The sequence below is a fragment of the Colossoma macropomum genome, unplaced genomic scaffold, assembly GCF_904425465.1.
Source record: "Colossoma macropomum unplaced genomic scaffold, Colossoma_macropomum, whole genome shotgun sequence".
NCBI classification, from domain to species: Eukaryota; Metazoa; Chordata; class Actinopteri; order Characiformes; family Serrasalmidae; genus Colossoma; species Colossoma macropomum.
This window is the reverse complement of record NW_023494790.1, coordinates 15,951,770-15,975,376: the sequence shown is the minus strand read 5'-3', so window position 1 is coordinate 15,975,376 and position 23,607 is coordinate 15,951,770. Positions and strand designations below refer to the sequence as shown.

The following is a 23,607-nucleotide window of genomic DNA, read 5'->3' as shown; positions in this document are numbered from 1 at the left end:
GTGATTTCCATTGGTCGGTTTCACACAAAATGTAGATGAGCACAAAAATCCACTGGTCATACATGGTGAAAAGCAGATGACATGTTTCTTAACCCCTCTTCATAGCCTCATAACTCTGAATGTGAGCAATGTACGATCTTGTGATAATATGGAATCGAAAGGGCGACTCTACAGATTCAGTAAATGTTTGATCCATATTTCTGCACTGTATTATTGCAAAAGTAGAGAATCATATATAGAAACAAAGAATTTGACACATTTAACAAAGATGCACAGTGTCACTGATGCGAAGCACCAAAAGATACTTGTGTGCTAATAGCCCCTCCCTGTGGAGAATCTTCAGCTGGTTAAACATGAGTGAGTGAGTTGCAATCCAGCTCTTCACATCTCAAAATAAAAGGTATGGTTTCTCTTAAAAAGTGTAAACAAGGATCATTTGCTCATTTTACTGTCCCAGCAAGGACATCTGGAGCTCACAAATGCAGAAGGACAAATCCGCATGCACACACATACAGTGGACAGATGCAGGCTGCTGTATGAGCAGTGTATAAGGCATGAATGTGTGAGGAGGCTGCTACCTCTCCACAGCTCTCAGCCAAACCACATTCCAGCAGCAGCTGCCATCAGCGCCATCTGCACCACTGACGCGGTTCCACTGCTCTCAGCCCAGGAATTTATTTAACTTTCGCTTTAGAAATATTAGACAGAGAAACATGGACTCTGAGGTTTCTCCCCACCTCCTCCTCTGTGTGCCTTTTATGTTTGATCATTATGCGCGGTGGTTTGGGCCTCTGATTTGTGATGTTTTTCTGCCGCCCTTAGCGCTCTTGCGGAACACTGCGCCTGCCGTGGCACGGCCTGATCTGGGCTGGCTGTGATGGACATGAAAGCCAGACTTTCTAAATACAACACTGCATGGAGAGATATAGCAGGGGAAAGACTTCCTATAAGAAGATCTGATGAAGACATGACGGAGCTAACAGAGGAGAAAGTGAGGGCAGCGTAAATATGCAGGCCACTGAGAAAACATAGCAGTGAAAGAGTCCAGGAAATAAAAATTGTCACCTCAGATAACATCTAGAACAAGAGTAATTGACAGAACGGATGCGTTCCAGCTTATATAAATACGTCTGTGGTTTTATGACTGGAGGTGATGACTTAAAGCCTCCTGAATCAAGCAGGACAATGAATGGCATGTGATTGCGAATGAGGAGAAATGAGGAGGTAAGCTGAGGTCAAGCACATCACTCATCAGTTTCTGAACTGCGGAATTCCTTCCCTAAGAGAGTTATGCTTTCTCTCTGTTTGTCTTGGTCACAAAAGGTCCTTTATTCCCCATAAGAGTTTGCGTGATGTAGTCCTCCTCTTTGATTGAACCCTAATGTATACATCACTGTGCTTTTCCCTCTCGCCAAAGAAACATATCTGCCATTCACTGCCAGCAGTAGCACCAGTGACTGATCTAATTTAGGTCTGCCATCCATCTTTATCCTAAGCGCACCTTTCAACCTGTGTCTCTGAGTGCAAGTGCGCAACATCACTAGTCGTTCTATTAACAGTTTTGGTGTTTCCTTGGAAATTCGCTGTAAGAAATAAAGACAGGAAATGTTTTGAGCGTCTCCGGTTAGCACAGTGAAGCTGGGATTTGGTGAGGAAACATCAGCAGAGCCCTCAGCAGAGCCAAGGAAAAGGACAGAGAGAGGCAGAACTGAGGAGGAAGCTAGAGAGAGAGAGAGAGTGAAACAGCTGTGGCTTTGGAAGAATAATAGAACTTACGGAAAATAACGCCAACCACTGTCTTTTGCTCTGGAATAAAAACACAAAAACATTTCAAAGGAAATAATTAATTAGGAAACATAATGTGATAAATTAAGCCTCTTATCTGTGACTTGTACAAAGCTGGTTTTGCTGTTTTACAGTATTTGCCGATTTTGGGGGAAGATGTTACAATACGGATGAGCTCAGATTGTGGAAGAAATTCCGATAGAAAATCAAGCAATACTAACACAGTACTGTACGAAATCTAAGGCGTTTGAGAAAATTATATGTAAACATATCATTCTGGTCAGTAAGCATGTGGTTGTAAAACAAACAAACAAGCAAATTAAAAAATACAAATAAACAAATGAAGAATACGTTGTGATTTTATATGTTTGTATGCTAGCTAAACTGTTTCCAAAGTGCTCTTCATGAACACCCTGTATTTTCAGCTATTGTTCAATACCTGCTTCAGCTAGTCAGTCCTTCATTAAATTAAATCAGGTGTGCTGCTGATGGAGTTTAACAAACCCATACAGTTCTTCAAACTGTGTTCTTCTAACCAAGATATTAAACACATTCATATGTTTCACTGTATTTATGCTTGTTTTTTTTATTGTAATGTTATATAGTGTTTAATTACTTACTGTTAAGAAACAGTACTGTGTAAAAGTCAGAGACCACCCTTCACTTATTTAATTTCCAGTCAAAATGGCCATTAAATGCAGCTTCAGTGCCACGAAAAAAAAGAAAAGAACAAAGAGCCTCAAAAACTAAATACAATAAGAATTGCTCAGTATTTGACCTAGTTTTTATCACAGCTTCCATTTTTCCTGAAGACTTGCTTTCAGTTTTTCTGAGAAATCTGCAAGATTTGTTTTTTCCACACCTGCAAAGTTCAGTCTTAGAAGTTTTTCCCCTTTTCTCAGCATTTTCTTTCATCTTGACAGCTAGATGTTCTTTCAGGCCCCTTTGAGCATTGAGTTGTCTTCTCACAGTGGAAAGATACAGAGACACCTGTTGTTTTTAAGATCTGAAGTAAGAGTAGTGGATTATCTAATATCTAATCTCACTAGAAATATCTATCTGTTTTGACTGGAAATTAAATAAATGTGTTGTATGAAATTTTAAGCAGTTTTCACAGTTTGTGCTGTACTATGCATAAAGAACCACCAGCAAGAGGCTCTTTTTTTGAAAAAAGAAATAAATAAATAATGAACAAAAAGGAAAAACAATTTCAGAAATCTTTACATTTTTCTGAAACATGTATTACCTATTTTATGTTTCAGAAGATGCATAGAAGTGCTTTAGGAAATCATGTACAAGCATAAATGCAAGAAAACGAAAAGAGTGTTGATATAGATATGATTTTGGATTTAGATTGGATTCTAATTTATCTAACACATCTATGTTTACGAATAGATGGACATGTAGGTGTATATCTGCATTATTACATGGTTATAAACATCAGCAGTGTGTTTGAACAACATCTGACCCAGCTCATAATCAGAGCTGGGGTTGAGGAATGTGTGTCCCACAGACTGCGTATGGTCCACTGCTAATTAATGACCCATCGGACCATCTATGCACGGCAACTAATTACTCCAGTATGGAACAGGAGGCAGATTTCATCATCGCGCAGGAAATACCTATGAGCTTTTTCATTTTTAGATGATTTTCAAAAAAGGCTTTGTTCTCGAGTCTCGCTCTGCATGCGCGCGAGTCGTACTGACGGTAAGTTGGATTGCTCTCTGTGTTAGAGCAGAGGTTGAGAGACAGATCTGGAGTGTGTCACATGCTTGGCCAAAGCAGCATCTCAACATGAGTGTGTCTCCCAGCTAGATAACAGCCGGCTCCGCGAGGGCTCCTCCAACCTTTCAACGAACGCAGAGCTTCAGACCCGAAAGGGGGGAAAAAGGGAAAATAACATGATGGAACATCGCTTAGGTCTCGATGGAAACTTTTGCTCAGCACGCGGGTTTTTGCCAGTCCACTTAGGGATGGGGAGATGGGGGGAAAGAGAGAGGGGAGAAAATGAAGGAGGGGATAGAGGAAAAAGACTGGGGCACCTGATGATGTTTTCGTCACGCATTAGGGATGGTAGTGTTTCTCTGAGCGGATTTTCATGCAGGATGTCATGGTCTGTGCAATTCTTCTATCTACACTGTTAATTATGAAGGGTTCTTCAGAGCATTTCTATAGAAGAACCACTTTTGCTTCCCTGGAGAACGCTTTAATGGATGGTTCTTTAAAGAAAATGAGAGATGAGTCTAAAGAACCTTTTTAAAGTTTAAAGAACTTCACATAATGGAACCAATTCCTCATAATGCAACTATCAAAGGATTTCCTGAGAACCAGACGTCCAAACTAAGAATCATTTTATAACCTTGATTTTAAGTAGTGTAGCTGTACTTTTTCTGTATGTCTCCATCTCATTGCATCCAAAACTGCATTCTACCATGCTATATAATACATCAAAACAGCACAACACCATTAGTAGTGCATTCACCATTCATTTTTGGGGAGTAGTATACTACACATAATTATACTAGTAGTTTAACCCTTTAAATCCCAGGATTGTTACATGATAAGGCTTATTATTCAGTAACTACAGGGACTTCAGTGCAAACTGGTTGAGCTATTCCTAGGCCATTTAATGGGATAAGTACATTTTGCAGTAGCCTGCTGGTCGTTCAACTATGTTCATATTTGCATAGTGATTCAAGTAGCTAAGTTCCTTTTTTGCCTTTTTTTTGTATAGTTAACTAATGAAACTGCAAACAATTTTGGGTCATAAAAGGAAAGGAATTTTAAAATATATATTACCATTACTTCTCTATGGTAACTGAACCACCTTTGACCAGCCCTGCCCACTTTTCTGTCATCCTGATGTCATCATATGTGACGAAGTAGATGAGATGTAAGTCTTTCTGAAGTCCCTGGATATGCCCTTATTAACTGTGTTCTCATCTCTACCAAAAATGCGTACAGTCTTCATAAAGTTCAACATTAGTGTCCCACCCAGTGCTGCATATGAGTGACTTCTCAGTGTTGGCCAGGACATTTTCAGTGCCAAACAGAACCGCCAGTTGGATAAGAACTTTGAGAGACTGCTAAACAAGTGATATTGCTCAGACACGTAGGCCCATTGTTTAGACAGGCCCATTGTGAAGACTGGTTGAGTTGTTAAGGCACTAAATTTGAGTGGCATTTTTTGCTGGCATGTGACTTTTCATGTTATAATATTTTGTTATAATTTTGTATGACGTACATTGTCAGTTTGGTCATTATTTTTACAAAGTAGTTTAAACTGCCGTATTTTTCTGAGTCGCTTTAGTTAAACAAACTAGATTTCTCTAGGGTAGCTTTACTGTAGTTCAACGTCTTCCAGTTAAACAAAAGTAAAACAAAACCTTGCATCTCTATTTTTGTTGTTTTTTTTTCATAAAATTGGAAAATGCCTGCTTCTTTTTACATTATATTTAAATTTCATGTAGAACAGACCAATAGAAATGGTCCAAAATGACTTGGGATACAATGTGACATTCAAAAAAAAAAAATTTTCCTAGTTTTTTTTGGAGATGCGAGGTGGTGTTCTGACAGTGACGATATGTATAGTGGCATGTTGTTTTGTATGCAGCCAACATCTGTTATTTAGTGAAAACTCTTACCTAGTTCCATCTGTCAGCTTTGCCTGAAACCTTCATTCCTTATTTCTCTTTCTCTCTTACCAAACACTGCTTGGTTGGCACGCTAGACCACGGGCTCTGTGCAGATTTGGATGACGCCGGGCAGAATGGTAGAACCATTAACTAGAGAGGCAGTGTGGAAAGAAGAAAAGAAGGTAGAGGAGGGGCGCAGGAGAGAGATCTGGAGGCTGATGGATGAGCACATAGAGGAGGGTATCGTAACTGATAGGGCTGCTAGGCCATTTTGGCTTTGACTTGAGTAAACAAACTAGAACGTTCCAATAGCTTCATATCTCTTTTAACATGTCTGAACTGCTGCTGTCAACAGAGTTTACCCAGCATTCAAATTGTAGCTCAGTAAAGCCTCCATCTCACCAAGCTGCTCCCTGAATAATACAGTTACAGTAATTCTTTGTTCACTGGTCTCAAACTCCCTGCTGTGGTGAGTGAAGTTTCCTCATTAGTTCAGAGCCGGCAGAGGGAAGGGTTTTGATTGGTTTGTTTGGCCCTGTGAACAGCGTAACTCCATGCAGCCGTGCTTCTCTCTCGACTCTGTACACTCTCTGAACTCCACACACCTACAGCACAGGCCATATGGCCAGGAGCCTCCAGCATTTTTCTTGGGATGGAATTAAGCCCTTGTCAATTAAGAGATTACACAGGATTCCATCCACCTGCTTGTATTTCCAGTGCGTTAGCCGTGTGGCATGGCCATATTTACGAGGCAGAAGCCAAAGGGATAAAACACGGCTTCTGCTGAAATGATTAGGTCCTTATTCAGAAAGAGACAGAAGCTACAGGAGGAAAGAAAACCACACGATCCACATCAGTCTCTTATCTGAACCTGGGTCAGGCCACAAACATGACTTTAGCACCATTAACTTTGCTAGTCTAAGTGCAGCATCAATCACCTAAATTAGAGCCAGATATTTCTACTGTGACATTGTGCTTTAAAAATGAACACGTCAGACTCTAAAAGTGTAAAAGTAATATGACTAATGTCACATCTTCAAACGTTTATTCAATGTTCTGTGGGAAGTAAACATAGTTCCTGGAAAAGAAATTAACAATAGAGAATCAGAGAATAAATGAGATATTATGCTTTTAGTCATTGGATAAACATCCAGTCTCTAAAAGAAACAAAAAAAATTAATATAACTTAACAATTTAAGAAAAAAAATCAGGCTAATGTCACCAGTTTCTGTTTTTACAGTCCTTAATAATTTAAAGATGTTCTGCAGTACGAACACAAAAATTGCTTTTTGTCTGTCAACGTCTTTTGAAAGCAGATGTTGTCCAGGGGAATAATTAAAATGAATAAAAATACAGTACAAAAACAGGCAAATGAAAGATTCAGGCTTAAAAATGATTCACTCTTGGTGACAGGATTCTTCAGATGCTTGCGACATCTTCCTCTCTCCTTTCTCTGTAAAGTTCACGGAAGATTTGCAGCACTGAAGCATCATGAATAAGAAAAGGGAATGTATGACTCCAGACTTTCCTTACTGATTCAGATGTGATGCACACTCTTCTCAACAGCATCAGTGAATTGACTGGAAAGGTATTTTACTACCTGTATGCAACAGCAAATGCATGTATTCAACTTGACCGCAGTCGTGTTGTTGAACAAGGTGGTAGGTCGGTTTTCAGGCTGTGAAAGGAGAGTACACTCTTTGAATTAAAGGTTCCAAAAAGGGTTCTTTGGATGCCATAGACCATCTGATTCCAGGGTTAGTTGCTACTAGTCATCCTAAAGCAACCTACTAATTAGTTAGTTGCTACTAGTTAAGACATGACATAAGGATTTGTAGTGCAACTAAATTTAGTAAAAGGATAGTTTGAAACTAACTAGCATTAACCAAAGACTTTACACACAAACCTGAGAACCACTGGCCTGACGATCCTTTCAGTAGATGGTTCTTTAAAAAACAACTCAATTGAAAGTTTCTTTAGGAAATCAAATTGGTTCTTCTATGATATTATTCCAAAGAACCCCTTTTGGCACTTTGTACATATAAATGCTAAGTATCTGAGACTAAGTGCATGCAGCTTTTCCACATAAGTCTCTTTGGCCTTTCTCACTATGAGCATGTGAGGTCTGAAAAACAAAAGGCCAGAAGGCATAAAGAATTTAAAAAGTCTTCATTTTGACACGCAACAGTACTTTTAAGGTATACATAAGCAGTAATCTCAAACTGCTCTCTTAAAAAAGTGGCCCTTCATCTCTTGGAGTTGTATACTTGGGTTTAGTGTAAATATAAAATGCCCTGATATACATACTTAATTTAGAAATAATGAGATTATTTCCATTCAAGGCAAAACAACACTGGAAGACACAGTGTGGTTTAAAAGAAAGTGAAACAGACAAACCGCAGAACAAACGCACAAAGGAAAAACAAAACTGAAAACTTGCACAGAAACAGGGACAGATAATACTGAAGCGGTGTTTCTTCTTTTTTTTCAGGAAAACATGGAAGTGTCTCTCTTACTTCTTGTAAACAACTATTTGAGTTAATTCTCACCAGCTGAGAGACTGTAGAAGGTGGGCCAAGTTTTCTCCACTGAGCCTGATACTGAGCAGATTTGGGAGAGAATACAACACTTTTATCACAATATAATACTGATAACAGGGTAAGTGTCCCTTTAGGTCATGGCTTTCTTTGTCTTAAAAAAGATACTATCTCAATCCTTGAAACTCTACGTGTGTGTGTTTATACATGTTATCTTTTGTGAGCGGAATAAAACTGTACTGTATGTGTCAGAGCAAGGGTCATTTTAGGGCGGGACAGCACCATATTAATCAGACAATGCTGGCTGGCTGACCTTTCACAGCTATTGTTGGCAGGTGATGAGTAAATTATCTGTCAAAGAGACAAAACAGCTTTATAATCGCAGCCACAAACAAGATTAAGACAAAACATGTGAACTGCTGTTGGCCTTACATGTTTATGAGTGCGTGTGCGTGACCACGCGTCTTCCTGACCCAGGTCTCAGCACATGGAGTTTAAGGCCTTTCGTATGTTGTTCACAGTAAGGAGCTAAGAGAGCCTAAGGACAGGTGTTCGTTGCTTGCACTCTTCACTGTTTCTGCATGTGGAGTTTTTCCTTTCTTTTACACTGTTGTAGCACAAAGAGGCACTTAAGGTGCTTTCAGATGGACTTGTTTGAGCTGGATCCTGGAGTGTTTGAGAACCTGATCTGCTCAAAAACATGAAGACCCTGGCACGACAAAGACCTGTACCCACTTGCATTAGTTTGTAGCCAAACTCGAGGATATGTTCAAGTTTACACACTACTAACATTACTAAAAATTGAAAGGTTGTGCTAACATAGTGTCAGTGTTAATTTGATTAATAACTTAAGCCTTACACTGATGCAGAGTGCTGGGCCGATTAAAGCACTGTTGTGCAATAGGTGTATGGAACTTTACCAAAAATCAGCTAATGAACCAACATTTGGAACATGCACTGGATCATGTCATGTCCTGCGAAAAGAACTTGGGTAATAGCTTTTTAAGAGACATTATAATGTAAATGATAAAATCATTTGGGGGGGGCGGGGGCGATATGGCAAAAATATCTTTGAAATTGTCACAATATACAAAACATAGCACAATATTTTGTTTTTCTGAGGTTTGATAGGTTGGAAAAAAAAAACTATTGTCAAAAAAAAGATTGCAATCAATTTGTTGAATGTTTTACATCCTGCACTGCACTAAATCCAATCTAAGATTTAATATGATCTCATTTTAATGTTTGCGTGTTCGTTAAGTACTGACAATATCAAGGATATGCTCAGAAAAAGCCTGTTGTGATATAATCTATCATGATAAATCATAAATATCGCCATATTGCCCATCCCTAAAAACCATCATTCCAGAGAGTCACTATACTACTACTACTTCTACCTAGCCCAGCGCCCAGCCGAAATGTGATTATGTTGGATACATTCCTCCAAAATGTCCTAAATGTTAGGAAACACAGATTGTATGGAATGGTTGATCTGAAGTGCCAAGTTCTCTTAGGTAAGCTAATTAAGCTACATTTTAAGTTATTGCTGACTACATCACTAACACCTCTCAGAAGAGTATACATAGTAGAGCAGTAGCCCAATTATGTAATTTACTACAATTTTCAGGCACTTAACAAGAAATGCTGAGTCTAAGGCATATCGACTTAACTTCCAAGGAAGATCACATTCAGCTAACTTAACTGCTAGCTAGCCAAGTCCAACATGACTAAGCATCAATTCATGACAAACTGAATTACTACCTACCGAGTTAGCAAACTTAACTGCTGAGTACAAAGCTCTGACCCTTCCAAAAATGTATTTATGTAACTGATATAAATCTCTGGAAGAAGAATATCAGCTAGTTGGTCAGTGGTTCCTTGAAAGGTTGTTGCTGAAAAGAAAATATCCTATACCAGCTTGTTCGATAGCTTATCATGGCCAGGGCAGTACTTGAGGAAACATTCATAGGTGAAGTAGGGACATGAAAGGAAACCTTACCAAGCTCATTACGAATTGATTTATATATTTAGTGTGATTGTTTTATCATTGCTGGCAAAATTCATAGAGCCACTGGTCTGTTACACTGTCACTGACCCGCTGGGGGTTTTCTAGAGCATATTATTCCAATTCTATACAAAATTAGTATTGGAAAAAACACTATATATGAAATGAGCCAATACAAATACTGAACCTCAAGAATAATTTGAAGAATTTTTGCAGACACTCCAGGAATTGAATTTCATACGTGACAAACACCCCTCTTCAAAGACACACACTTCTCTCTGTTTGTAGTGTATGAGAAGGCACTTTGGCACGGCACAATAGAAATTTCAGAGTACAAAAAAAAAAGTATCAAAATAAGTTAACATTGCAAAAGTGTCTTGTTCTGCAATACTGTCGTCACCATCACTCATCAAGACTTATCAAAGCGCTTGTGCGTCAAAAACAGGCACAAACCTAAAAACACAAGAAGTGCTGCATTTCAGGACACTTTAACGACTCTTCAAATACAAAAAAAAAAAAAATCTTATATTGCTACTTCATAAGTACCACAAAATATAAACAAAACCAAAGAAACAAATTCCAAAAGGAAAAGAAGAGACACATCTTCTTTTTCATGTGACGAGGGTGCTAGTACTTGTGCAGGATAGGCACTTTGACAGTCTTGATTTCGGCTATGTGGGAGGATTTCTGGATGATGCAGCTTGTGGTGCCAGAGGGGCCGCCATCCTTGGGCTGGGCCAGGTTGGTGAGAGCCATGGCTGCATTGATCTCTCGCCAGTACGTCTCATCTTTACCACGTCCTTTCTCCTTCGGCATGATGCTGCTGTAGACACATATACACAACCCAGTTACAATCAAATACACTGTGCTGTTTGCTGAGGGTGTGTATATTTTTGTGTATGCGTTGCAATCAGTACAATATACTACTTACCTGTCACATCTACTTGATCCATGATCCACAGGCTCTGCAAATGCAACAGGAGAAGAAAGCCAAATGTTAATTTGAAGTCACCCTGGGTTAATGATGATGGATAGCATAATGAGGGTAGTAAATACATTTGGGAGGTGTGTACGTGTATGAAAGAGAGGGAGAAAATAAAAGAAGAAGAGGTTGAGGTAGGAAAAAGAGGGACAGAAAGGCCTGAAAGTGGTCTAAGCTGAAACATAGGGCTTGTATTTGTGTGTTTGTTTGTACCTCAGTGTTATTGCCATAGATGGAGTGTTCTGTGTGCATGTGTTGAATTTGACTGCAGCTTTAAGCTAATGAGGAGGTCAATAGCCCTCATTTAGCCCTAATTACATAATAATAAACATTCTTCTCCGGATCTCGCCCATGCGCTGGCTTACGCTCAGAGCAGGCCAGGAAAACACATTGAAAGGAAAACGTCTATCTGTAAGAACTGACCTATTACTCTGCTCTAGCACTGCTACAGTTTAATAGATCTCACATCTTGACCTGAGATGACTTCTACAGATACCATTTGATACGATTTTAATACAGAAGACTATAAGAATTTGTCCAGACTGACTCTTTTCCGATGCTGTCACCTTTCCGGCTATCTCAGTGGAGCGTAAAAACCCAAAACCTGAATGTGTCCTATATACAGTCCCCTAGAGGCACACGCACACTTCCAGCCCGCATCTACGCTCTTCACTGCTGGATCCGGAGCGAAGCCCGGACTATCGCAGCACAAGCCAGATCTCTGAAGGGCCAAACAGCACCTAATCATCCCCAACGCCTGCATGAGCCGCTGCTAAACTCGTTGTCCTCTCCTCTTCTCCAGCGGTAAGCCGGCACACGTGCTGTGGCTGGTTGGGGGGGTGTATAGCGCAGGCAGTTACCATGCCAAGTGTGCCTCGGGCCAGAATGAGGCTGATTACTAAATATCCTGTTGTTCCCAATGCCTTCACTAACGCTCGTACTGCACTGTGAACCAACACTTCAGCCACATTATCCTCAGCCTGCCTCCTGCTCAAAACATCTCTCCATCACTCACGTCACTCAGACACTGATGTAAAAGAGTGGTGCTGTGTTTTACGTGTGAGGACTTCAGGTTTTTCTTTTTCAGTACATGCTCGTACATTCCTCTCAAAATCCTCTTTGAGCTGCTGTCTGGAAATGTAGATTTCTCTCTCTCCTTTTGCTTGTTTTTCTCTCCCTCTCTCTTTCTCTTTCTCTGTCCTTTCCTCTCTTTCTCTTTTTTCCCTCTTTTTCTTCCTCTCCATCTCCTTCTTTCTGTCTCTCTTTTCCTGTTCTTCACTCTCTCATTGTCTCCCCTTCTGTTTCCCTTCTCTCTCTCTCTCTCTATCTATCTATACACATCTTTTTCTTCCTGTCTTTCTGTTGTTTTCCTCGTTTCCCCTTTTCTCTCATTGCATCTCCCTCTCTTGTTCTTTCTTTTTTCTTTCTTTCCCTTTCTATTTCTTTCTGCCCATCCTCTCTTCATTTCTTTTTCTTATTATCTTTCTATTATCTCTTTCTCAGTTTGCTCCTTCTTTGTATCATTCTCTTTCTCTTTTTTCCTTCTCTCTCTCTCTCTTTCTCTCCCCATGTCTTCTGTTCTGTTTTTCTTTCTTTCTTTCTTTCTTTCTTTCTTTTCTCTATCTGCCCCATTGTTATTACTTTCTCTTTCTCCTCCTCTTTCCTCCTCTCCCTCTCCTTCTTTCTTCTCTCTGTCTCTCTCTTTGTCTCCCTCCCACAGTTCTCATTCCATGTCCTGTTGTTTGTTGTCAGTTCTTTCTTTTTCTTTCTTTCTTTCTCTTCTCTCAATTTTTCTGTTTTTCTTTCTCTCTCTTTGCCTCTGTCTGCTGCTCTTGTTATTACCCTCTCTCCCTCTCTCTCTCTCTCTCTCTCTCTCGCTGATATTTCAGATTTTGTCACTGTCTTTCTGACTCTCTCCAGCCTTTCAAACATCAGGTCTGAGACCTACCTCCTTTCAAAGAATATTTCTTCATCACTCTTATTTTTTCTCCCTTCACAAACACGCGCACACACACACACAAAAACACACACACACACACATGCACATACACACACGCACACACACACGTACACACACACACACACACACGCACACATGCATATTCGTGCACGTGCACACACACAGTCTGCCAGCTAGGCTCTCACAAATAAAAGTGTTTGTGATTTGCTGTTCTCAGGCTGTGCAGCCAAAGCAAATGTAATTATGTTTCTCTTTCACTGCACCTCAGAGAAACTAGACATCCAGAACCTGTTCTGTGTCAAAAGCAAAACTGCTCACTTCACGGCTTCACAGGCCATTTCCAGCCTTGAAAAATGTTACTCTGTGTATTTTTTTCTTTTTTCTCTACTTTTAAAGTTTTGCTTTATATGTAGTGGAATTTTCTATACTCACAAAGACACTCATTTTTCAGCCCTGTAATAAAACACCACAATACTGATTGCAGTTAGAATGGAAAGTATCTTAATTTCTAGTCCAGCATGTGCCACTGCCAGGGAAGAATATGAGTTTAACTGGGGCATGATTCCTAATGAATGATACCACTGTTACTGTTTTCTCCACTGCTTTTGTTTTCTGCATTTTCCTACATTAACCCTTTGCTTATTGTTATGGCGAATGCTGAACGTGCTGCAATGTGCTGAATTTACTCAGTGATTTACATCCTGAAGGGCGGGTTTTGGTGGAAAGTACTCAGCCTGTGACTCAACATCATTTCTGCTAGTTAAAAAAGTAAATGTAGACTATTTTCGATGCTTACATACCTTTTAACTTTTCGAAAAATTTGGGAACAGATGGGAACAAGTTTCGCCCTACATTCCTGCAATGAGCTGAAAATGAAGTTGCAGCTCATAAAACTCGTGTGACGTGTCCTGCAGTGCTAAAGGAGGCGTGTCTCCACCAACTGTGGAGCGACACGCCCCTGGGGTACAACTACAGCTCCCTCCTGCCCTCAGGGGAAAACTCAACAGAAAATTGGATGCAGACCTCAATGCAATTTCCAAACGCTGTTGCCTAAAACATCTTAAACTCAGATTTTTCAAAACATCAGCCGTGCCAAAGAAATTATAAATCCACGATAAATCACCATGTGCTGCTCCTTACTGTTTTGCTGGTTCTTTCTTTCTGTCTCTCTTTCTCTTTTTTTTTTCTGCAGTGTGTGTTCTTTGCTACTGGACGTAGGTTTCTTTCAGCGCTATGGCTGTGTTATACAGACGCTGGGGGACTCGCAGTCTGCTCTTTAATCCTGCGGAGGGGGAGAGAAGAGACGGCTGATGGCTTTTGGCAAAGCAAAGCCTAGAAGACTGCTGCACACTTAGCATCACCATGGGAAATGGAGGAAACTAGAGAGAGAAAATGAGACAGATAGAGTGGTAGAAAGAGACGGGGAGTGATTAAAGAAATTTTGCTACCTCCAGACAGACAGATAGAGAGAGATAGAGAGACAGAGAGAGAGAACAACATACACCTGTCTCTTTCATCACTAACAGATGCTGCTGTTGCTAGCAACAAACAGCGATAAACAAACTGCACTCAGTGCTCCTGCACCAATCACAGCTTGCTCCACAGTGCTCCAGTTAACCACCCAAATAAACACCTGCATAAGGACAAGATGCACTCAAGACATTATTTTTTAACTCTTCTGTGTTTTCAGGTAAGGACGACACATGTTGTATTACTTTTAACATGACCAATGAATTATTACTCTTTATTCAGCTTTAATCATTTTCGTGTCATGTTTAGTTGTCGCCAATTCTACCTGCTTGCTAGGCCTCCCCCAATCACAGAATACTACCAGGCTGGGAGAATGAAGACTAGCACGTGCTTCTTCTGAGACATGTGAAGCTCCATGTCTATTCAAACTGCTAATTCAATGTCATTGGATAGCTTAACATCCTTGGAGAAAAGCACTTTGGTGGTTGAATTTCTGATAAGACCAATGCTTAGACAGATGTGTTCTACAATAAGGGATCTTCAAGGCTTTCTAGGCCTTCTGAGGAAGCCCAATGATTTCTGAGAACTAAAAAGTTTCATTTTTTGTTTATTTTTATTTAACAGATTTATTCTGGTCATTGGGCCTCATTCAGCAATATCTCAATTTTTTTCAGTTTTCTCTTAAATTTGTTCTTGAGAAAGTTCCCAAGAAAAAGTTGACGTCACAATCATGACATGCTCTTAAACCACAGAATTGTTCGCACCTTTGTGCTCTTGAGTGTGTGTAGATTCTGTTCTTACCTAAGAACAAATCCCCATTAAGAAAACATTGGTGAATGTCAGAATCTTCGTTAAAACTGTGCAAGTGGGTTTTAAGAAGAAATTTCTTCTTAGGAATGGTTGGTGAATGAGGCCCATTGTATTAAACTCTACAAGTGTTGTAGTAACTCTTATTTCACTATTATATCTTGATTGTAAATAAAATGGTCAAAATCTTGAAATGCCCAATGGACTAAACTGTCTAATTGGTTTCTTTTCCTGGGGTGCCAAGTGAGCACTCCACCTGGTTAGGCTTTCAGAAGCTGGGCTCAAGACCTTGCATCTTAAATTAACTTCCACCATAATTAGAAAATGACAGAGGAATCAACCAATCATGTTTTTGATTTTCAGTGGGTGGGACCAATTTTGTGATAAAAACTCCTCTGGAAATCCTCCACTATCACTGTCTGCTAGAGGTGTCACGATACACATGTTTTTGTTTCACTGTATTTGTCCCAATTTTATCCCCAATTTAGTTATATCCAATTCCACCCACTAGTTAGGGCTCCCCAAATCACACAATACCACGAGCACTAGGAGGGTGAAAGCTAGCACAGGCTTCCTCTGAGACCTGTGAAGTGAGTGAATACAGTTCATGCTATAAAATATGTAAAAATAGGAATGATTTCAATAATTCTGTTCAACACAATCCATCATATTCCTAAATCATTTATCAATTAGCATAAAACACATTGCTGCACAGCTCTCGGAACTGGAAAAAACAGGTTGCTTGGCCTACCTTGCACAAAGCTGAAGACAGTTGCTTAGCCAAGTTCTTTGAAATAACAAGTAGACAACACAAGTTTTAGCTGGGAAAAGCGAAGTAAACTCACATTCATCACACTTTTGTTTCCCAGTCGAGTACAATAATGATGGGTAACGAGTAGTAGACTGAACAGTGACAGTGTGGCGACACTGCCCGAGGGTCAAATATCTGTGTTCATACTTCAATTATGCTAATTCATTTGTGAAGACTCACCCAAACAGACAAACTTTGTGTACAAATACAGAAGATCTGACTGTAAATTAACCTGTAAAGCTTAGTTCGTTTAATTGTGAAACGTGGCTTTATAGTCCACACAGTCTGTTTAATTTGATTAATATGAGCCATAATAACACATTTGCAAAACACACGTGTAACATAATGTACATCTTGCACTTTTGTTTACTTTTTTTATTTTATGTCTTCTGAGAAAATGACAAATAAATTGCAAAAGTTATGTTAAGAATCTTTTCTAAATCTGTATTAAAAATGTATCGTATTGAGATGCAAAAACAGCCAAAAGAACTGTATCATGAAATTTACACCCATCTTTGCACCCCTAATGTCAAGTGGTAGTTGAACCAGATTTTAGTCAGATTTTAGTCAGAAGAAAAAGAAAACAGCGGCAGTACCTCCATGCCAGGGCTCTTTACTGAAAGAGTCACTGTAAAACTGCACTGCAAAAGTGAATTTATTGTTGCTGTTGGAACAAAACCTCATATATCTAAAATAATAACTTTCCAGAAGGAGAAACATTCGTAACTTGTAACGAATGTAAAAATATTTTTTTCCTAGGTAATTTAGACCTTTTCTTTTGGCCGTTCATCATGAAATTTTAACACATTGCAAAGGGTAGCTTGAGTTTTCAAATTATGCAAAAATAAAAAAAAAATGGAGCTGCAGGATTATTGTGTGACAGCAATAAAACATACAGAATGTCTTTAACAACCTTAAACATCTGTGATTAATTTAAAATTTTCCCCCACTATTGACCGAGTTTTGTAATTTATGGCCTAAACTGAAGGGCTAGCTCTAATTGTCATGTTCACCACTGGTGTTCTAATTACACAATTTCGACATCTGCCATGTGTTCTTGTGCCGTAACACACAGTGTGTTCACATAGTGATAACACAAAAAGCATGATGTGAAAATGTGCTAAAATAGCAATAACATAAAAACTTGTTATTCATTTTTGGGATTATACTTATATATGGCAAAAACATACACACATCAATATCCATGATGTTGCTGCTCTCACTACAAACCCCAACAACTACAAAAAAAAGAAACAAGCTAATTGCTCTTCACTGGCTTCAGTAAACTGATACAGATGCACATAGTCTGGAAGTCAGTTGAAGCACAGTTTGAATGCTTACAAACCAAGAGCCATTTTTCAGCCCCTGCTCCATTCGTCCAGGCCATTTCCCCTCATACTGACCTGGGGTCAGCATGCTGATGAAGTGAAGCTGAAGCTCCAGTAAGGAGGTGAGTCACTGATTACTCGAGCAGAGAAAATGGACCTCTGTCTTACTCACACATACTGAATGTCATTTACATTCCTCAGCACACAGGAAACGGCGAGAACAGAGACATTCGGAGAAGAAAACAAGATGGACAGAACAACCTGACCATGTCTAACTTTCAAAATAAGAATGTCTCTGATTACAATTACAAAAGAATTTTTTCAGTTGTCATATGCATTGTGATAAAACCTGTGGTTAAAAGAAAGTCTCATAGCTGCGGATGTTTTATACACCATTTGAAAAAGCCAGCTGCCCTTTACGCTGTATGAACATTTTAAGATAAATGGACTGATAGAAACAGTCCAGAATTACTTGTTACACTAACAGATGTTTAGAGCATTTTTTCCTCTTGTATTAAGTTACTGTTTTGGAGATACAGAGATTTTTTTATATAACGGCAACAAAGGCTAAAGTCAAATTTTCATTTAATTAGAGAAAGTAATTCAGAATATTTTAACAACGCAGGACACGGCTAATCTTCATGGTCAAATCAGATGTCTTCAGCTCAGACCGTAAAGGAGAAAAGCCAGAGCGGCAGGTCTGTTTTTACATTCATGCTCAGGCTGCCATAAAGGCTAAGATGGAGTGGCATCAAGACTGGCATTGGCTTCACCCATGATGTACATCAAACTCTTCCAGGCCTGGAAATACACTTCTGTCCATCGATTCATTCCCTCATCCATCCAGCGGCTGGGAGAGCAGGAGAAGTGACAGATGGAATCTGGGCAGGATGTGAAGTCTCGGCCTGCCGTGAGGCCTAATGCATGAGAGTGGAAAAGCCTTCAACACACGTCAGTCTTGCTGCCCAATGCATAGTGTCTGCATGCAGCAGATAAAACCTGACGTCTCCTCGCCCATGATTCATTCAGAAACAAATCTGTGAGGACGTGAAGGAATTGTCCTCTCAAGAAAAAACAAGCAACAACGATTTCAACCAAGAAAACCCTTCTAGAACCAAATCAGTGAGGACAGGGAGGAACTGTCCTCTTACCAAACAGAAGTAATTACGATTTCCACCAAGAACACTTTAATAACACAAAATCAGTGAGGACACCGAGGAACTGCCTTCTGAACAAAAACAACTAATGACAGTTTCCACAAAGGAAACGTTAATGAAAAGAAAACCAGAGGACGCAGAGAAATGTTCACTTACCACACAGAAAAAACAGTAACTTCCCACAGTGAAAATAATTTCCAAGAACACTTTGTACCAACATCACCAAACATCGAGAGACCACAAATGAACCAAATCAGTTTGGACGTGTAAAATTGTACTCCTTACAAAAAACAGGCTACAATGATTCTCATCAAGAAAACATTTGGTCATGAAGGAATTGTCCTCTTAGCAAGAAACAAGTAATGTTAGATTCCATTAAGAAAACACTTCTGGAACCAAATGAGTGTGAAGATGAGAGACTCTCCTACAAAACACGATCAACAATGAGTGTGTTTACATGCACTTAATAATCTGATCACAATTGGATTTCTGCAGTTATCTGATTATTCAAAAGGTCACTCTGGTACTCTGGTTTCTTAGATCGGAGTAAGATCTAGAAATCTTAGATTTAATCTAAATTTTAGCTCAGTACTCAGATTTCTCAGTGCATGTAAACTCTTACTCTGATTTCTTTTGGATTTCTCAATCTGCGCATGTGCAAAAACATATGGCGGTACCAGAAATAAGCAAGCAGCGTTGCCATGAGACAGCAGCAAAACACTTTTGGAGCGACACTGAAACACATGCTGGATGAAATAAATGATTTAAAAATTCTTCATTGTCTAGATGATGTATGTTCACATCTTCAGGTAAAGTGGTGCAATGTTTAAAAAAAAAGCTGTGGCATGAAGTTTGAGTTTTACATTACATTTACATCACGTCTTCTTCTGTGAGTTTATTGGCTGGTTGCAAAGCAGAAATTTGATTACTGCCTGACTCGTGTAGACCCGGAGTTTCCCCATTATCTGATTACTCAAGTGTATCTAAACGTGTTGACTGGATTACTGACAAAATCTGATTTTCTGCAGTTATCAGATTATTAAGTGCATATAAACACACTCAATGATTCCCAACAACAATACTTTAATGGAACTAAAACTCTGTGGCCGTGGAGGAACTGTGATCATACCAAACTAACCAAACAAGCCAAGAATGATTTCCACAAAAAAGACAACAACAACAAAACAATGATGCCATTTATGTTCCAATCATGGATCAAAACCAGGGAGTATGTGGAGGAATTGCCTTTTTACCAAACACAAGAAACAATGAATTCCATCAAGAAGACTATAATGGAACCAAATCAGTGAGGAAATGGAGGAACTGTCTTCATAACCAAAACAATCAGCGATGGTTTCTGCCAAGAAAACATTTCTGGAATGAAACCAGTGAGGATATTGGGGAATTGTTCTTTCACCAAACAATGATTCAGAAGAAAGTCAGTGAGGGCATGGTGGAACTGTCTTAATACTAAACCTACCAAACACAGGCAGCAAAGATTTCCATCAAGAAATAAGTGAAAACCAACTTTTAAACCAAAGATATTCAACCGTAGCGTCCAGTCACTGCCCATATCTTTGAGTCAGTCAAGCTAATACAGGTTTGTCTATGCAGTACATACCAAGAGCTTAATGTCATTCAGTGTTTTTACATCTTCACCCTGGCCAAAACAAAAAAACTCCCATCCTTCACTACCTTTCAAATAAAGGAGAAAAAAGGGAGAGGTTACTCTGAGCAGACAGACACTAACTGTTATTGGTGGGGCTCTTTTTTCTCCCTCTCTGCCTCCTCTCAGCGTTTTAAAAATGCTCTATGTTCTTTAATAATGTCACAGAGAGTCTGTGAATGAAGTTAAGATGATGTTGGCTTCTTCCATCACCTTATGCTGCCAACTCCACCCTGACTGGCCAGAAAAACCTTTGTGCCAACCTGCTCCACCCAGCATCAATCCCACCATCCATCCGTTTTTTCTCACCCTTTCTCTGCCCCATTAAGCCCCCCTTATTCCTTCATTTTTGCCAATTTCTACCTCTCTCTTTCTCTCTCTCTCTCTCTCACTCTCTCCCTCTTTTTCTCTCTCAGTCTCGTTTTTTCTACGTCTGTCTATAACTTCGTTTCCATTTCTCAGACCGCCTCTCTGACTCTCCCAGCCCTTGCTTCTTTTCTTTTCTTTCCCCTTTCCTGTCTGTCGTCTACTCCGAATTCATCAGTCTCTTGTTCACGTTCTCTTTTTCTTTCTCTCGCTCCTTTCATTACTTCGTTTCGGTCTCCCCCTTTCTTCTCTCATCGCACTGGCTGTGTTACAAGGGCAAAGAGCAGAACACTCGTAATGACTGCAGCTCTAAGGCTTATCAGTAATGGCTAGCAGCAGACGACTAGTGGCCATGAACTTTGACCTTTGTCTCAGAATTGGCTTGGCCAGCAGGACAGAGGTCAAAGGACACGGCCTCTATAGGATATTGTTAGGAAGTACATTTCTGTACTTGCAATCTCTGTCTCTCTCTGTCAAAAAACACAACGCAGTCTGGTTTCTATAGCGCTAAATGGTGCTGACTCGCCCTCGGTTCGTCTCAGAGTGGCCCAGCTCTCGACACATTCATCTCCTGCGCCTCTCACTGCGCTGAGAGCTGTGACATGTTCTGGGCTCCAGGACTGACTGGAGAGCAGCTAGAGCAAGCAAACAGTGCCGGTATTGTGCTGAGAGAGGGAGACAGAGAGAGAGAGAGAGAGAGAGAGAGAGAGAGAGAGAGAGAGAGAGAGAGTGAGAGTGAGAGAGAGAGAGAGAGAGAGAGAGAGAGAGAGACAGAGAGAGAGAGAGGGAGGTCATCTATAATGCTGCATTTGTGATGATGTTGGATGTGATGTTGGCTTTGCACTGGTGCAGAACTTTGATCTCTCTGGAGTTTTTGCATCATGCACTGCCTGTCAGGAGCCTAGAAACACCTTCTCTCCTTTTAAAACTGGAATTTTCTCGCTGTTACTTTTCAGTATGAGAAGTATGAAAAAAAAAATTCCCTGCAAATGTTTTGCTAAAAGGAATGGCTTAGTGAAAATTCCACTTAACCCACATGTAGTCTATCAGGAAAGACATGTTTAGTGTTTCAAATTTTTTACTTCTTTAGTTAACTGTAACCATAAACAGTTAACAGTAAACTGGAATTTAGAGGCTAACGTTGCTAATAAACACTAGAACTCAATAGTCACCCAAATCTTTTCTGTAAATACATGCCCACAACTTCTCTCAACCTGCTCAACCTGTTGCAGGTGTTCATTAAGGTCACACCAACTTGTACTACACTTAAAAAAGATGGTTTTCATGGGTCTTTTAGCAAAGAAAATGGTTCTATATAGAACCATGAACACTCAGTTGCATGATTAAAGGGTTCTTTGCATGGTGAAATGGTTCTTCAGCTTAACGTAGAATGTGCTGCATATGGTTGTAGCTCACACTGAAACTGTTTTGTAATAAAGATGCTTTGAACAGCTGAAAGGTTTGAATGCTGATGAGTGCTGACATCACAAGGAGATAAAATATGTGGGCTTGTTTTCTTCAAGACACATCACCCTTCAAAAGATACTGTTATATTTATAATTGTTCTTCAATAATATCTTATTCAGTGTCGACTGAAATGTTATAAACTAAACAACAAAAAGTAAGCAGATGTATAGAAATGTCGTGTCCCAAAATTATTTAGTTATTTGATCAGCAAAATTTGTTTTTTTCAAAAATGAGGCATTCTGGATATTTATTCTAATGTAGGTTTATTCGCTTTGCTATGCAGCTTTCTCAGTTATTATGGAATCGTCTACAACTCTGTTCATCATCAAAAACAGTTTCCAACTAATTGAAACACATGTAATATTAGCATCATAGTAGAATCATTTTATACATGTATTTGCAACAAAATTGGTGTTATCTTATTTAAAACATTAAAAAACTTTTGAATGGTAGTGTAACCCTGGTTCAACCTTCATCACCAAAACAAACATGCTGATTTGCATATTAAAAATGCTGAAGCCCACAAATTTGGCAAATGAAGCAAATGGAAAGCTACTGAGAATTATTTTCAGCTTTAATTAAGTGGGCCTTACAGGGGCATCCTCTCTCTCCCTGATACACACACACACACACACACACACACACATACACATACACACTTCTCATTCCACATACACAAACTATCAAGATAAATGCTAACACACACAGCCATAAACACTAAAGCACATCTAAAAGCTGCTCTGAATTTCTCAAAGCTTCATCATTTCGGGAGTTATTTGGGTCTGTGTAGCAGATGACACACAATGACATTCCAACCACAGCCAGGACAAAGAAAGTCCCTCTGAACACAGAGCTCAGGCGTGCCAGTGTGTGTGCAGTCTGAGTAGGAGTTAATGCACAGAGATTGAAGAATAATAAGAGTGTTTGAGCTCTTCACACATCCTCTCCTCTCTGTGTTTATCAACAACAGTAAACATACTAATTACCACCACACACACACACACACACACACACACACACACACACACACACATCAGTCTAATGACACAACTGCATGAAGATTCACTGATGGAGGAAATGCAAACACAACATGAAACCATTTTGAGACAAGAACTCATTAGTTTAATATTAATAATATTAGTTTAACTCAGTGATGGGGGTTCAAAAGTTTACTTCTGTGATTTAATTCTGTCACATTTTATTAAAAATAAAAAATAGAGCTCCTGAGTGGTGCAGCTGTCTAAGCCTTGGCCTTATCGTCAAATGATTGTGAGTCCAAGAGCGCATAATCACTCTTAGACTCGTTGTCTCTGGCTGTCAAAATATACTGTCTCATGCAGAAGTCAAAGACTACCCATCATTTGTTTAACTTCAAGTCAAATGAAAACAAGTGAAAAAAATGGAGTTTCAGACAACTCAAACAAGTTCAAAAATTGAGCCCCTCCAACAAAACAAACAAAAATACAAACAAACAAACAAACAAACAAAAACTTTTTTTTGTATTATCACTTAGTTTATTTTCTATTTTATTTTGGACAACCTTTTATATAAAGAAGCTAAACTATGCTTTATTTATGTTTTAGTGATCCCTTTATTTTAAATAAAGAGCACCAAACAATACAAAACAATGC

At 39.4% G+C, this 23,607-nt stretch overlaps 1 protein-coding gene across 1 annotated transcript in view; it reads right to left on the bottom strand.

Moving 5' to 3' along the window:
- Window positions 1-10,144: 10,144 nt before the first annotated feature.
- Window positions 10,145-23,607, bottom strand: part of mkxa (mohawk homeobox a) — a 42,381-nt gene continuing 28,918 nt past the window's right edge. Inside the window, exons 6-7 of the mRNA XM_036572322.1 lie at window positions 10,894-10,927; window positions 10,145-10,785 (exon numbers count right to left, since the gene is read on the bottom strand). Coding sequence (XP_036428215.1) covers window positions 10,590-10,785; window positions 10,894-10,927 — 230 coding nt within the window. The 3' untranslated portion in view covers window positions 10,145-10,589. The remainder of the gene's footprint in view (window positions 10,786-10,893; window positions 10,928-23,607) is intronic.